Source organism: Labeo rohita, chromosome 13 (assembly GCF_022985175.1).
Source record: "Labeo rohita strain BAU-BD-2019 chromosome 13, IGBB_LRoh.1.0, whole genome shotgun sequence".
Lineage (NCBI taxonomy): Eukaryota > Metazoa > Chordata > Actinopteri > Cypriniformes > Cyprinidae > Labeo > Labeo rohita.
The window spans coordinates 20,746,439-20,760,520 of NC_066881.1; the positions used below are offsets into that span (position 1 = coordinate 20,746,439).

At 38.0% G+C, this 14,082-nt stretch overlaps 2 protein-coding genes across 2 annotated transcripts; one reads left to right on the forward strand and one right to left on the reverse strand.

Moving 5' to 3' along the window:
* Nucleotides 1-779: 779 nt before the first annotated feature.
* On the reverse strand, nucleotides 780-6,559 carry rgra (retinal G protein coupled receptor a). The gene is made up of 7 exons (XM_051125901.1): nucleotides 6,014-6,559; nucleotides 5,641-5,797; nucleotides 3,573-3,694; nucleotides 2,845-2,998; nucleotides 2,134-2,251; nucleotides 1,470-1,583; nucleotides 780-1,124 (listed from the first exon to the last, which is right to left on the reverse strand). The coding sequence occupies exons 1-7, from the start codon at nucleotides 6,090-6,092 to the stop codon at nucleotides 981-983; spliced, it is 888 nt and encodes a 295-aa protein (XP_050981858.1). The 5' UTR covers nucleotides 6,093-6,559; the 3' UTR covers nucleotides 780-980.
* Nucleotides 6,560-7,562: 1,003 nt separating this feature from the next.
* On the forward strand, nucleotides 7,563-14,053 carry lrit1a (leucine-rich repeat, immunoglobulin-like and transmembrane domains 1a). Its single transcript, XM_051125313.1, has 4 exons — nucleotides 7,563-9,141; nucleotides 9,556-10,016; nucleotides 10,420-10,725; nucleotides 10,876-14,053. Exons 1-4 carry the CDS (start codon nucleotides 9,020-9,022, stop codon nucleotides 11,916-11,918), a joined length of 1,932 nt encoding a protein of 643 aa, XP_050981270.1. The 5' UTR covers nucleotides 7,563-9,019; the 3' UTR covers nucleotides 11,919-14,053.
* The last annotated feature ends 29 nt before the right edge of the window (nucleotides 14,054-14,082 follow it).

Below are 14,082 nucleotides of genomic sequence, written 5' to 3' on the forward strand. Positions count from 1 at the left end.
TAATAATATTTCTGTTATGCACACTTTAAAAAGTGAAACCACAAATATTTAAGTAATACTTTTAATTAAAAACATAAAACACATTTTCATGTTAGCTGACAAAATGTTTTCGTGACAGTGTAAAAAATGCCTCCATAAAATGATTTGGCATTCATTTCTTATTTTTCAGATGCCAGAATGATTCATGTTGAAACAGACAGAATCTGCAGAGGGAAAACAAGATCACTGAACATTTCGAATTGCAGTGAGTCTCGTGCATAATCTTTTCCTTTTGACTAATCTTGTGCACTGGGGAATGTGTTTTCATGAAAAGCACCGTTGTTTCTGGGATTAGAAAATGTTTCTTGCCTAATTCTGTCTCATAAGCTTGATGTAGACCTTTATCTCATAGCAAATGATTTCCCTATGTGGAAAATAAAGTACACTTTATTCCCTGGGTGTGCCAAACTGAACATTCTGGTTAAGATAAAATAAACGAATATACTGTAGAGATGGTAAACTCTTATTGCGTTCTTAAGGCTGACATTTAAAAGCCAGTTTTGATGTACAGTCAGTGTAATGGCACTTATATGCAATTAAATATCTTGAAAGTTCACCCGCAACCTCAAAAAATAGGTTATATGGGTCCTTTCAGAACTCCATATATGGAAACAGCTTAACACTTAATAAATGACAGCCACAAATTCTCTTCTTAAATGTGCTTTGCAATGACACGGATAAAATTGGACACCATTCTGTGACATTTTCTTTAGTAGCAGCTTATGTGCTTTGTCAAAACATCAGTTTAGAAATTTTATTACTTGCTGAAATCTTCTATATTAAATATAAAAGACCTAACTACCACAAACACAGACTCCACACTCAGGTCCACAAACACTCCACAACAATACAGCAAGAATGACATAAGCAAACAATGCCAATAAGCAAACACCATACCTGTTAGAAACTACCAGGACATTAACTCTTATTACATTCTTAGTTTATTTGGCCTTGTTCTCAATAGCAGAAGTCTCAATCTTTTGGCCAGTGAGCAGCTGCCAGATACCTCCTCTGTAGTTCTCATTCCCAAGGGAGTAAACAAAGACGTTGAAAGTCGGTGATGTCTTAGCCAAAATGGGTGCGATCTGTAAGAACACATTCAGAACAGATTCATATTATACGGACATTGTTAAATAAGTAGTTTAACAGAAATGTCATGTATCAATTTCTGTTAACACTAAGATGTTAACACTACAATCTGTACATTTATTTGATCAAAAATCCAGTATGAATATTTTATTAATTTTTAGAAGATATTACTCCAGTGTTGAGTGTCATACGATCCTTTATAAATCATTCTAATATGCTGATTTGGTGCTAAAGTAACAAGAAAACACTTGTGTTGCGTAATATTTTTGTGGAAACTGTCATACAAATTGATACAAATTTACATTTGATTAAAAAAATGCTTCAAAACATGATTTCCCCACCATTCTCAATTTAGGAGAGACAAGGGTTGCGTTCTCCACAGCAGCATAGTAAGCCAGGATACCATAGGGGCCCCAGCAAAACAGCATGGTCTTCAAAGGAGTGCCACAGTTGAACTGCACATAGAGAGCAAGCAGGAGATTTAGTCTTAGATGGATTTCTGAGTCACATGCTGCAGATTTAACTTTGATGTAACATATACACCATTACACATTCTACTGTTCTGGTGAGCGAACGGGAAAACAAAAAACACACAAAGTGAGACAATTGGAACTAATGTAATAAGCTAACAATTTTATTGTTATCATTATTTTTATATTTTAGCTTTATTCCATTTAACAGAATGGTTTCAGTAGTTTTATTTAAGGATAATAACTCTGTTCTGTGGCAGTCTTAGCTTTCTAAGGAAATCCCCTATCACTTTGATATTGGTCTGCATGCAATTTTTTTTTTTCTGTGTTACATAATAGTTCTGTCCTGGAGAAGAGTTGAGTAGCTGTTGCAGAGATGCCTTTGTGCTCCCAGGCAAAACATCTTTATTGACCTACTCAAACCCTGTGAATAACAGGGTCTTATGCAATGTGAGGGGAAATGTATACTCTGTTCTTTTCATGCACCCTTTGGTCTCACATGTCAAATTCTAATATGCTACAGAGGATACTTTACCTTGGCCTGGCCAGTCTTCTTGAATTTCCTATCAATGGACTGATAGGAAGACAGCACAACAAATGTCTGAATGCCCATGTTGAAGATGGACATGGGGATCAAGTAAGACACGTAGTTCCTGTGTAAAAGGACAGACACAATTACGTTATAGGTCTTATTTCACAGTGAACAGATTTCATGTGATGTGACCTCTCCATGACCCTAATATTGCTTTTTATGTTTGTAGATATGGGTCAGAACGCATATTTGAATACAGTACCAGTCAAAAGTTTTTGAACTGTAAGATTTTGAATGTTTTTTTAAAGAAGTCTCTTCTGCTCACTAAGCCTACATTTATTTGATCCAAAGTACAGCAGTAAAAAATAGTGAAATTTTGAAATATTTTTACTAATTAAAATGTATATTTTAAAATGTTATATATTTTACAATTCTAAATATATATTAAAATGTAATTTTTCCCGTGATCCTTTGAATGCTGATCTTCAGATTTTTCTATTTATCAAAGAATCCCAAATTTGGACAAATAAATGCAGGCTTGAAGCAGAGGAGAATTAAAAAAAAAAAAAAAAAACATAAAAATCTTACTGTTCAAAAACTTTTGACTGGTAGTGTATATGGGTTCAAATGTGGCCACTGCTGAGCATTGTTTTATCTTATAATCATACATAAATGATGTGAATTATGAATATAGTGATTAACTGTGCATCTTACCTGTCACCTATGCTGTAGTCAAGTGTGCAGCAGGTCCTCAGTGGTTCATAGTCATACTCTCCCCAGCCAATCAGAGGCATGGCGGCCCAGAAGGCAGTGAAGAGCCAAATAAAGATAACCAGGGCGATAACACTGCTCCACTGCAACTTTGTCCCTAAAAACACAAGGTTTTAGTACAATAATACAAGTTGTGCTGTGTACTAAATTGTTTTAATTAATAAACCTAAACATTTTTTTTAATTCAGTTACTCTGTTAAAAGGTTTGAGGCATGTAAACATGTTTTTTTTCTTTTTTTTTTTTTTTTTCAGATTTTACAATAACACAAGAGTGGTACAGCTAATTATTAGCTGACAATCTTTAGACATTCATGTTCATACATATACATAAGAATAAAGCCAAAAAAGGAAATAGACGACAATGAACACTGGTTGGGGGTTAAAGTTAACGTTTAGAATGGTTGTGTATGTTACTTTTGTCATTGTTGATTTTGTTACAGAATTTACATTTACACTCCACAACATATCAGACCCAAGTTGCTCAGTGTTCACATATTAATTTAAAATAGCCATTCACTGACATTCTGAAAAGAATGGCCTTTGGTGAAGCCTATGTGCACTATAAGTGCCTTCAGCTGGTGGTCTTGGCAACATGGGTGGGCTGAACTAGAACAAAGCATGTGAAGTGGTGAGAAGAATCTCATTCTTTCTTTTACTTTTCTTTTACTCACTTGTGCAGTACTGGTGGTATCTGTCCCAAGCAATGGCTGCAATAAAATTAATGCTGGCGAGAGCAGTCATAAAGCCCTGGAAGCCATGGGTCTGACATCCGTCTGATCCATAAGGCCAGTATCTGGAGTTTCAAGAAGATCAATATTAATAAAGATCAAAGTTTGCTGGTTGATGTTCTTATGTTATTTATGTGTATTAAAAACATTTAATTAATAGTGATGTATAATGTATTTTTCTAAATTGTTTCCTCTTTCTAGAATATTTAACCACATTTAACCAATTTTTTTCCGGTTTAAAATGGTCTAGCTTGCACTAGCTAATGACTAGTCTTAGCCTCAGATGCCAATCCCATGGACTGTTGGCTGAACGTCTGATGCAAAGGCAAACAAAAGTGGAAACACTTCAGGAGTTTCAAAGTCGTCATCGGATTGGTTAGATTACACAGGATTTCCGGCAGACGTGTGTGTTGCATTCTTTAACGTTACACGGAAACAAAAATGCCATGACGCCAAACCCCCTCAGGAAAGAGGAACGCTGTTGTATTTACAACTGTGACATTGAACGCTTAGGATCAACTAACGCTGGATTTTCAAAAGTATGTGAAAAATACAAAGTTTGCGGTACAGAAACTTTAAAATATCTGACCCTAGACCACAAAACCAGTCTTAAGTCGCTGGGGTTTATTTGTAGCAATAGCCAAAAAAACATCGTATGGGTCAAAATTATTGATTTTTGTTTTATGGCAAAAATCATTAGGATATTAAGTAAAGATCATGTTTCATAAGATATTTTGTAAAATTCCTACTGTAAATATATCAAAACTTAATTTTTGATTAGTAATATGCATTGCTAAGAACTTCATTTGACAACTTCAAAGGTGATTTTCTCAATATTTAGATTTTTTTGCACCCTCAGATTCCAAATTTTAAAATAGTTGTATCTTGGCCAAATATTGGTCTATTATAGTAAACCATACGTCAATGGAAAGCTTATTTATTCAGCTTTCAGTTGATGTATAAATTTCAATTTGGAAAAATGGACCCTTATGACTGGTTTTGTGGTCTAGGGTCACATATGTCCGAGAGTTTTACACACCGGTCTGGCCCCAAAATATCTAGAAACAATGGTGAGCCTATATTCTTCTCTCAGGCCTTTGAGATCGTCCGCTCAGTTTCTTTTAGTGCTTCCTAGAACCAGATGTAAACTCAAAGGTGATTGTGCTTTTTCAGTTGCTGCCCCCAAACTCTGGAACGCCCTATCTTGCTTTTAATCAGCCAGAGTTTAAATATTAATTGGTTTTGTAATTAATATTGTGTTTTGGTGGTTGTATTGTGTATTGTATTGAGCATATCCTTGTTATTTTAATTTTGTATGCTTGCACAGCACCTTGGTTGTATAAACGTGCTTTAAAAATAAACAAACTCAAACTCTGTTATTGTGGCGACATTTCCACGCCCCTAAACATGACGACTCAAAACGAAACATGATTGGTTGCTTCACCTGTCAGTCATATGGCCTCTTGGGCGGGCCTTGGCCATTCAAAGCGGTCAAAGTTCCCAGACCTTCTGCCGTCAGTCTAAAGGTCTGGCTACGTGAGACTAGCTAATGACTGACGTGGAAAACGATTGGAAACCAACTACCATACTGGATTTTCCAACAATGAATTTCTGCTGACCATAATAATAATAATAATAAAAATAGTTTTCCAGCCTGGCCAAGCTGGTGCTCCGCTGGTTGTCACTGCCAGGGGCAGCCAAAAATGCCCAAAACCTCTCTAAAACCAGTCTGACCAGACCGGGAGAACAGCTAAAACCAGAAAATCACCTTGAATAATGCTATTTATCATGGGTGTAATTAAAAACTCTATTTCGTTACATAGACAACTGAAAAACCCTGCAACCCATACTGTCCCTTTATCTTACCAACTGCACGTGACTCATTCATTACGGAAAAAATAGCCCTATTCAGCAGCATTACATCACAGCTGTATTTACACACTACGTCCGTGACGCTGCATCGCCTCAAGGGCTTCCGTCAACAACAACACACAAACGTGCGGGTGCTCACCTTAGAAAACTGGAGAATGCAGCAACAGTGGCGTTCATAGAAATACCCATATCTGCCATGGCCAGACTGAACACGAGAAAATTACTTGGGGTCCGTAATTCTCTTATTTTAAGAAAAGCAACAACGGTGACAGCATTCAGGAAGAACCCGAGGAGACCTTCAGAGGACACAGAAAATGTGTGAACATTAGGAGCCTTCTCGACATCCCAAAACAGCACGGTTACACAACAGTAACATGCATTCAGTGACTAGTCTTAAATCACCGCTGTGTGTTTATTTTTTTCTACCGTTTTTCTATAGTTCCCGGATAAAGCGCATCCTATCGAGCCTATGCGTATATGACTTTTTTCTTAAACCTGAATTTGACTCTTACCCTCCACGAGCAGACAAGATCCCAGGGAGAACACATCAAACTCGGAAAATCCCTCCGGTAATGGGTACGACGTCACCATTTTGAACGCAATTTTGATACCGAACTGTGCAGAACCACAGTCCGCTCGCGCGCGCGATGTGCCTCAGTGTGTTCAATCAAAGCCTGCTTTTAAAGGAGCATTTCACGTGAAAAAGCATGAACGTAATTATGTAAAGCCCTCTCCCTCTGCCTCAATCCGCGCAAGAATGTCTTAATGAATATAACAACTCCTACCATTGACCTCAAATACGCATTTACACTGGGCGACCGTAAAGCGCTCATTCAGTTACACAACAAGCCTTTGTGTGTCGGACGCTTGAGCGCTCTGATAATAAGACCGGGGTCGATGAGAACCAGTCCAGTCTGTGCCAATCCAGTGTGTCGTGTTCTGTTTGCTGGCTGCACAACAGGTGTTGTCGAGCTGTCACTCCTCACACTAATGAACATTGTATTTAGACTGTTTTCACGGGGATGATTAGAGTAACTGTGCATTTACAAAGGCGTTTTTCAATTGTAGGAGACATTGGAGAAAATAACTGAATAATGAATAGATCTTGTCTTTACAAATAGTTGTTCTAAGAAATATTTTTGGGATCATTAACAACATCAAGCCCTTACATCCTATACAGTCTTAATCGTAACCTGTGTTCAGTGTTGAAATAGAAACATTCTGAATATTTTGAGACAATAGCCAATCTAAATTCTGTTTAAAAACGCCCTTGTTTCCTGATTGCATTCAAGTTACAAAGAGTAACACTGATACACTAACCTACTTTTTTGTTTTGCAAATCTACAATCATCAGTGTTCTATCACAAGAAGTCCTGTGTAATTCCACATACAGGGTCTTATATTGTGTATACACGCTGTGTAATTTCTAAATGAGACGTGAAATTGCAAAATTCAAATTTAGAAATGTAGAGCTTATCATACCATACATGCCATAAACAAGATGGGTGTTGTTCAGTCAAACATTATGAGGTTATGAAACCTGAGAAATATGATTTACGTGTTAAAAATGCCTAGTCATATGACCATACAAAATCTTTTTCCACTTAAATTTTCACATACTGGTTGAGTACAAAAAAGGACTGTTTTAAATATTGATAAAAAAAAAAAATAATAATACAAAGAAAGGATCATGTGACACTAGTAAGTCTGAAGTAATGATGCTAAAAATTCAGCTTTGAAATCAAAGGAATGAATTACATTTTAAAATGTATTCGAAGAGAAAACAGTTATTTTAAATAGTGAAAATATTTCACAACTGTTTTGTTTTTTAATGTACTTTGGATCAAATTAATGAAGGCTTGGTAAAAGTCTTATTGTCCAAAAATGTTTAACTGGTAGTGTATGTTAGAAAAATACTTTTTGTAAACCGTCAAACTGTGGATTTACTGTACACAGTATATACCACAGATCAACAATGTTTTATATGCATTGAAGTCAAACGATTTTACATTATTTGGTTTAAAAAAAAAAAAGTGAAGTCTTTTAAATGCCGTGACTTGAACTCTCTAAACTGAGATTTTCACACATTATGATCCATACATATGTTCCTCACATACAGGTCTAATATGTAATAACTTTTAAAAGATGAATTTGGTTTTGCTGGTGAAAATTAGATTCGCCACCTTACATGAATGTAACTTGTAAGCTTTTAAGCTGTAAGCTTTTACTGAATTCTCTAGCTATACTTTACAACTCTGAGACTCACAAAAAGTTCTCTAGAGGGCATAATGTGACCTTAGTAGGTGTTTGGGAGAGGTTTAGAAAGTCAGAGGTTAAATTAAATGTTTATCATTTTCTATATTGATATATTTCAAAACAATATGATGATATCTTCCCTCAAACTCATGGCAGAGTAGAGAAATTCTGTTTCATATTTACAACTTGGCGCTAAAGAACCGACGACCTGGTTCCAAGGTTCAACCCATGTTGTGTTTGCAAACCTACAGTAGCATAAACAAACAGACTTCTGGCAGAAATAACTCTTGTGGTCCAAGTTACTGGAAAACAGTCTCATTAAACAGACACGCCATACTAGTTTTATACCAAAGATGGATTTACATGTAACACTTTCAGAAACAAAATCTGTGGAAAGTTTTAACTCCTCTGCATGTGGTCCTTATTCCAGAAACTCAGGAAAATGTTGAAATACGTATTAACATTTCTTGTGCTTTTCTTGTTTACTGTTTTGAGCTTATGAGGTTTAATTTTTTTCTTACATTGGCTTGTATCTGTCTATTAAGAACAGTTGTTTTTACAAACCCTAGCAACTGGCTTTTAGGAAGAGCGCAAGCTGCCTGTCAGCCAAGGCCTAACAGGATTACATGCCGGAAAATATTTAAAAAATCCTATCGGACATGCCACTCAACAATAGCTGTGCACTAAGTTGGACGTCCAAGTCTGAGAGACAACTCTCCTGCTGATGATACTTTGCACATTTTATAGCAGGGAAATATTATTTACAACATTGCTAAATTAGATAGATAGCCATCTTTCAACACTCCCTGGTCTCCCCTGCAAGAATACCTAGGTGATAGTGACTGGTACAGCCAGAACACACCAGCTTCCAAAAAGACCATAAGCTCTTACACAATCTAGAAGTGATGCAACAAATTTCATAGTTTAGCTGTCAGGTAGAGGATGGTTTGAAAGAGAGCTAGATGGGGGATGGGCATTAAACATTATGGCCAATTCCGAAATATTTCCTCCTATAATTAACAGCTGTATCTCTGTGTAGCCTATCAGATTCCAAGAGGCATCCGCATCTAAATGAAAATAACGCGTGTGCTTTTGCTAATCCTCATCTGTCCTTTTTATCTGCTGGACTCATAGCAGTCAGATCACTATGGGACATCGGAGCAGAGAGACGATGACATGCTGCTTATTTTTCCCATAATTGCAAGTGGATGGTTCTTTATTAAAACGACGTTCGGCGGTGTTTTGCTGACACTAGTAGCGAAATGTCTCTTACCGTCTTTTTGAGTCTGCTACTGGCATCTGGTGGCTTTCCACTTGTTCGGAGCACCTGTCCTACCCAATGCAGCTGCTTTTATCATAACCTAAGTGATGGATCAAGAGCGAGGTCAGTCTGTGTTTTATTACTTTTTTTTTTTTCAATTCAATTCATGCTTTTCCATACTTGAAATGTGGTGCACTTGCGCATTTTGTTTTTCGCATTTTACATACATATATGCAATACACTTTAGAATATATATTTCCACACAAAATGTATGTATGTCTTCATTAATTTATTTCAGTACTTTTTAAGGTTTTAAAATATGGCAATTTAAATCAGTTCAATAAAGAAAAGAGCTTCCATTTTCATTGCGCAATATGTGTACATTTTAACACAAATAATCACTAACGTTTAAAATTTGTGATTATTTTAGAAGCATTTGTATCGTCAGTCAAAACCGCTGGTTTTAAAGATCCATATGCGCATGCTTTCAAATCCCTGATTATCACTCTTTATTCTCGTTTCTAATGCGTTTTGCAGGAGCGTGATTTGCAACGATCCCGAGATTTCCCTGGTGCCTGCCACGTTCCCAGGCGACACCTCGAAACTTCGGATTGAAAAGACTGCCATCAAGAGGATCCCGAGCGAGGCTTTTAGCTATCTCTCCAACTTAGAGTTCCTTTGGATGTCTTTTAACGTTTTATCCTCTCTCAACTCGGACAGTTTCCGGGGCTTGTACAGTTTAGAGGAACTAAGGCTCGATGGAAATTCGCTCACTTCGTTTCCGTGGGAATCCCTCATGGACATGCCCAGTCTGAGGCTACTCGATATACACAACAACCAGCTGTCCTCAGTACCATCTGATGCTTCTCTCTACATGAAAAATTTAACCTACCTGGATTTATCCAGCAATAATCTGCAGACAGTGCCATCTGAGGTCCTCAATACTTGGTTGACAGTCAAACCCATCCAGGGAGCAGAAAGTTCAAAAATGATTCTTGGTAAGTTTTTTTTTTTTTCTTCATCCTCTTTTCTTTAATATTTTGAGGTTACTGTATATTTTAAATATTTGTATATTAAATTATTTAAATATAATCCTGTTCAATTCAGTGTTACTTGCCCTTTCTTTGCAATTATTTGTGAAATTTACTAGCAGTTTCTTACTGATAATCATTTAAAAGTAAATTCTGCACCATTTTTTTCAGTATATATCTTCAATATAAATACATTTTAAAAAGTCTTGCATAAAAATACATAAAATACAAAAAATCCCTTAATTTCTTAAGAAATCTTTTAGATAAATGCTCTTACAACCATTACTTTTTATTACAGTTATAAAGTTTTTTTTCTTTTAATTTAAGAGTTTTGTCGTAACTTGCCACTGATCATTTGTTTTTGTCCCAGGTCTTCATGACAACCCCTGGTTGTGCGATTGTCGCTTATATGACCTGGTCCAGTTCCAGAAGTCTCCCAGTCTATCGGTGGCCTTCATTGACACCAGGCTCAGGTGTGCTGATCCAGAAAGCCTCTCTGGTGTTCTGTTTAGCGATGCCGAGCTCAGGCGCTGCCAGGGCCCTCGCGTCCACACGGCCGTAGCTCGTGTGCGGAGCGCAGTGGGCAACAATGTCTTGCTGCGATGCGGAACTATTGGGGTTCCCATCCCTGAGCTGGCCTGGAGAAGGGCAGATGGGAAGCAACTGAATGGGACAGGTGAGTCAGCACAGTGGCTAAGCAGCATTAGCCAGAAGTGCTAATGCACAGTGATTACACTGCTGGCGCGGACACAACAATGCACTGTAATTACACAATACTAATTGTGAATGTACTCAAGCGTTCTGCTTTTTCCTTCAAATTTTGCAGCTCAGCTGGAGAATTCGAAGGAGGGAATAGTTTGGTCTATTTTGAGCGTGCCTGCCGTGTCCTATCGTGACACGGGAAAATACATCTGCAAAGCAACGAATTATGCAGGGAGTGCAGAAGCCGTCATTTCTTTGATTATAAGTGATGCACCCAAAGCTGAGAATCCAACTGTGGAGCCAAAAACCAAAGTGAAGTCCAAGAAGCCAAACCCAATAGTCAAGGCAGCCTATCAAGAAAAACACATCGCCACGTTTGTTTCTCCAACGCCGAACAATGCGCTACAACCCGGTGCCACCGGGAGCTACACAGGCCCATATCCAGGTATGGAAAGCGACAATGCTGCGAACAGTCGGACGAATACCCAAACGGCCAGTCCTGATGGGTTCCTAGAAACCAATCTGAGCAACCTGGCTGCGAACACGTCCTCGCTGCAGCAAGATCCCGACAGGGTTGTGCGCTCTGTTAAAGTGATTGGCGATACGGACTACACTGTGTGTTTGAACTGGAGGGCGCCGACTGCCAAGAACACTACGGCTTTCAGCGTCCTCTACGCCGTGTTTGGCGAGAGGGATATGCGCAGAATTAACGTCAGTCCAGGCAACAACCGGATCATCATCGAGGGACTGGTTCCAAAAACCAAATACATCGCCTGCGTGTGCGTCAAGGGGCTGATCCCCAGAAAGGAGCAGTGTGTAATCTTCTCAACAGATGCGGCGGCAAGCGCTAATGGAACCCAAAAGCTCATTAATGTAGTAGTAATCACGGTTGCCTGCGTGATAGCCGTGCCTCTGACTGTGATCGTGTGCTGCGGGGCACTTAAGAGGAAAATCAAGAAGTTTCTGGGCAAGAAGTCCAAAGACATTCAGGACTCATATGTGACGTTTGAGACTCTGTCTCCCAGCACCAAGGCTAAAGGCTTGGAGGGGGAATATCTCAACAGACTGAATGCAGAAGAGTCCAACAGACTGCTGTCAGCCCGGTCCAGCCTAGACTCGGAGTCCACGGCCAAGATTGAGGGACAACCCAACGAATACTTCTGCTGACAATATCCCTCAGCCACAATTCCACCACGCAGCCACCACAGTATCCAGGCCCAGCCGCAGTACCTGAGTGCACATAATCTGTACCAGCAGTACATGACTGGCCATCCATGAAGAAGTTTCTGGATACTTAGCATAAGTAGCAAAGTGCACAAGCGAAGACTTTTATGTTCTCTTGATAACGTTGCTCTTTGTTACTGTGCTTTTGGACTTGGTTCTAAACTAAGCCTTTGGCTGGTGGTGGGGTTGTGGCTGAGCAATCCCAGGAACATGTAGATATAGACTTTTACCCCTTCTGACAGTGCTAGGAGGAACTGATTCAAAGGGAAATGTTCATATGAATTCTTGTCTATTTGTATATATGGAAAAAAATCTATTAATATGTAATAATACTAATATATGTGTAATATTAGTCAGGTGTAATACAATGAAAACATATTGCTTTTCATACACTGAAAAAAAAAGAATCAACCGTTAAGAGATCATGTGCGAACAGGACAGTTTCAGAAATACCGGTAAATTTGTTTTGGTAATTTACTGGTATGAGAACTTGTACCATTACAAGTAAATTACAGGTAATGTGCTCTGTGTGAACACAGAACGAGATTAAGGGTATGAGCACGTATGAGTTCAGGAAATGCTGATATAAGACATCAACTCTGCACCAATCATAACATTATGACGCAGATAACGCATTTACTCCATGCTGTGTAGTTTAGTTTAAAGTTTTCTAATATCATAGCTGTGTCCGAAATCTTTCACTCGTTCACTCATTCACTAATCCCTATATAGTGTATGGCAGTTGAGTGCACTATATAAGAAGAATGAACGGTGGATGGCAACGAAAAAAAAAAAAATCTTCGTACTTTTATCTTACATGTACCTTATTTTAGAAAATAATTTTAATAACAATAACAATTCAAACTTGCCTGCTCCTGCTCTCTTTTCCAGCTCGCTATTTCTCTGCATTGGATTGTGGGAATAGTGCTTTGGCGAATGTACATTGGTTGTACACCTAAAATCAGAATGCATTGTGGGTATAAGGCTATGTTTACACTAGTGTGTTTTTGTTTAAAAATGCATAACTTTTGCTACCAATACACCTATTGTTTATAGTACTCCGGCGTTTTTGACCCTCAAAAACTGACACTTTCGAAAATGCTGCAGACCGCGTTTTAGCTTTCAAACTCTGAGGTTGCATTTCAGTTTAAATTGCCCAAAATTAGACTTTTGAAAATGACGGCAAGGCTGCCAGCATTCACTCTGCATATCCTTGACGACTATGTAAATAAAAACATCATGCTCATGCTCACTTCGGAGGCTCATTTTAAAAAAGTAACCGTTAAATTGCAAAGTAAAAAATGAAATTACAGTATTTTTACACCCCAAGGAATAACAGTCAATAATTTTATTACAGTTACTCACCTTGAATAAGAATAAGCCTGAAAAAAAAACTGCATACATTAGTGACATGCATTTTTGGTTGTGTAGTATAGACAGATTTTTTGAAATGCAGTAAAAACACCAGTGTAGACAAGGTTTTCATTTTAAAACAAAAACGCACTAGTGTAAACAGGGTCAAGGAATGTTGGGAATTAAGTCGTTCACTCAAAATTCGCACAGCTCAACAAAATGTCTGACACCTGATATAGTGCACTATATAGGGGATAGGGAGCGGTTTCGGACACAGCTCATGTCCCATGGGCCAAAAGCATCTGCATAAATATGAACGTTTGATGCAAAATTGAAAACATCAACAAAATGCTGACCACGTTTACAAGCACAACACTGGGAGATGCAGCCGTTTAGACATCATTTCCAGTTAATGATGTCACAGAATTTACAGGTATTTTGAAATTGACGTGTGAATGGTGCTTTACCGGTAAAAGACGGAACAACTTTTTTGTATTTACCTGTAAAGTCATTCCAGTAATTTTATGCCAAGTTACCAGTATTACTGTGTGAAAGGGGCTATGGAACTCAACATTAAATCATGTTTTCTCCGATAATCTTTATGTACAACTTTTAAAAATATTTTTTACATTGTATGCACCATGTGTATGTGACATTTCTGTTTACCATGTGAAACTTGTGCCACCTGAACCATTCAGAACTTTTCTGTCCCAGGTTGCTCAGTAGTACCCTTTTATGCTTCAAAATAAATTTT

Coding starts and splice junctions, on each gene's coding strand:
- rgra (XM_051125901.1), bottom strand. CDS start 6,092: ATGGTGACGTCGTACCCATTACCGGAGGGATTTTCCGAGTTTGATGTG. Junction 5,798..6,013: donor ATCTTGTCTGCTCGTGGAGG/GTAAGAGTCAAA, acceptor TGTCCTCTGAAG/GTCTCCTCGGGTTCTTCCTG. Junction 1,125..1,469: donor TCTCTCCTAAATTGAGAATG/GTGGGGAAATCA, acceptor GTGTTCTTACAG/ATCGCACCCATTTTGGCTAA.
- lrit1a (XM_051125313.1), top strand. CDS start 9,020: ATGTCTCTTACCGTCTTTTTGAGTCTGCTACTGGCATCTGGTGGCTTT. Junction 10,017..10,419: donor AAGTTCAAAAATGATTCTTG/GTAAGTTTTTTT, acceptor TTTTTGTCCCAG/GTCTTCATGACAACCCCTGG. Junction 10,726..10,875: donor GAAGCAACTGAATGGGACAG/GTGAGTCAGCAC, acceptor CAAATTTTGCAG/CTCAGCTGGAGAATTCGAAG.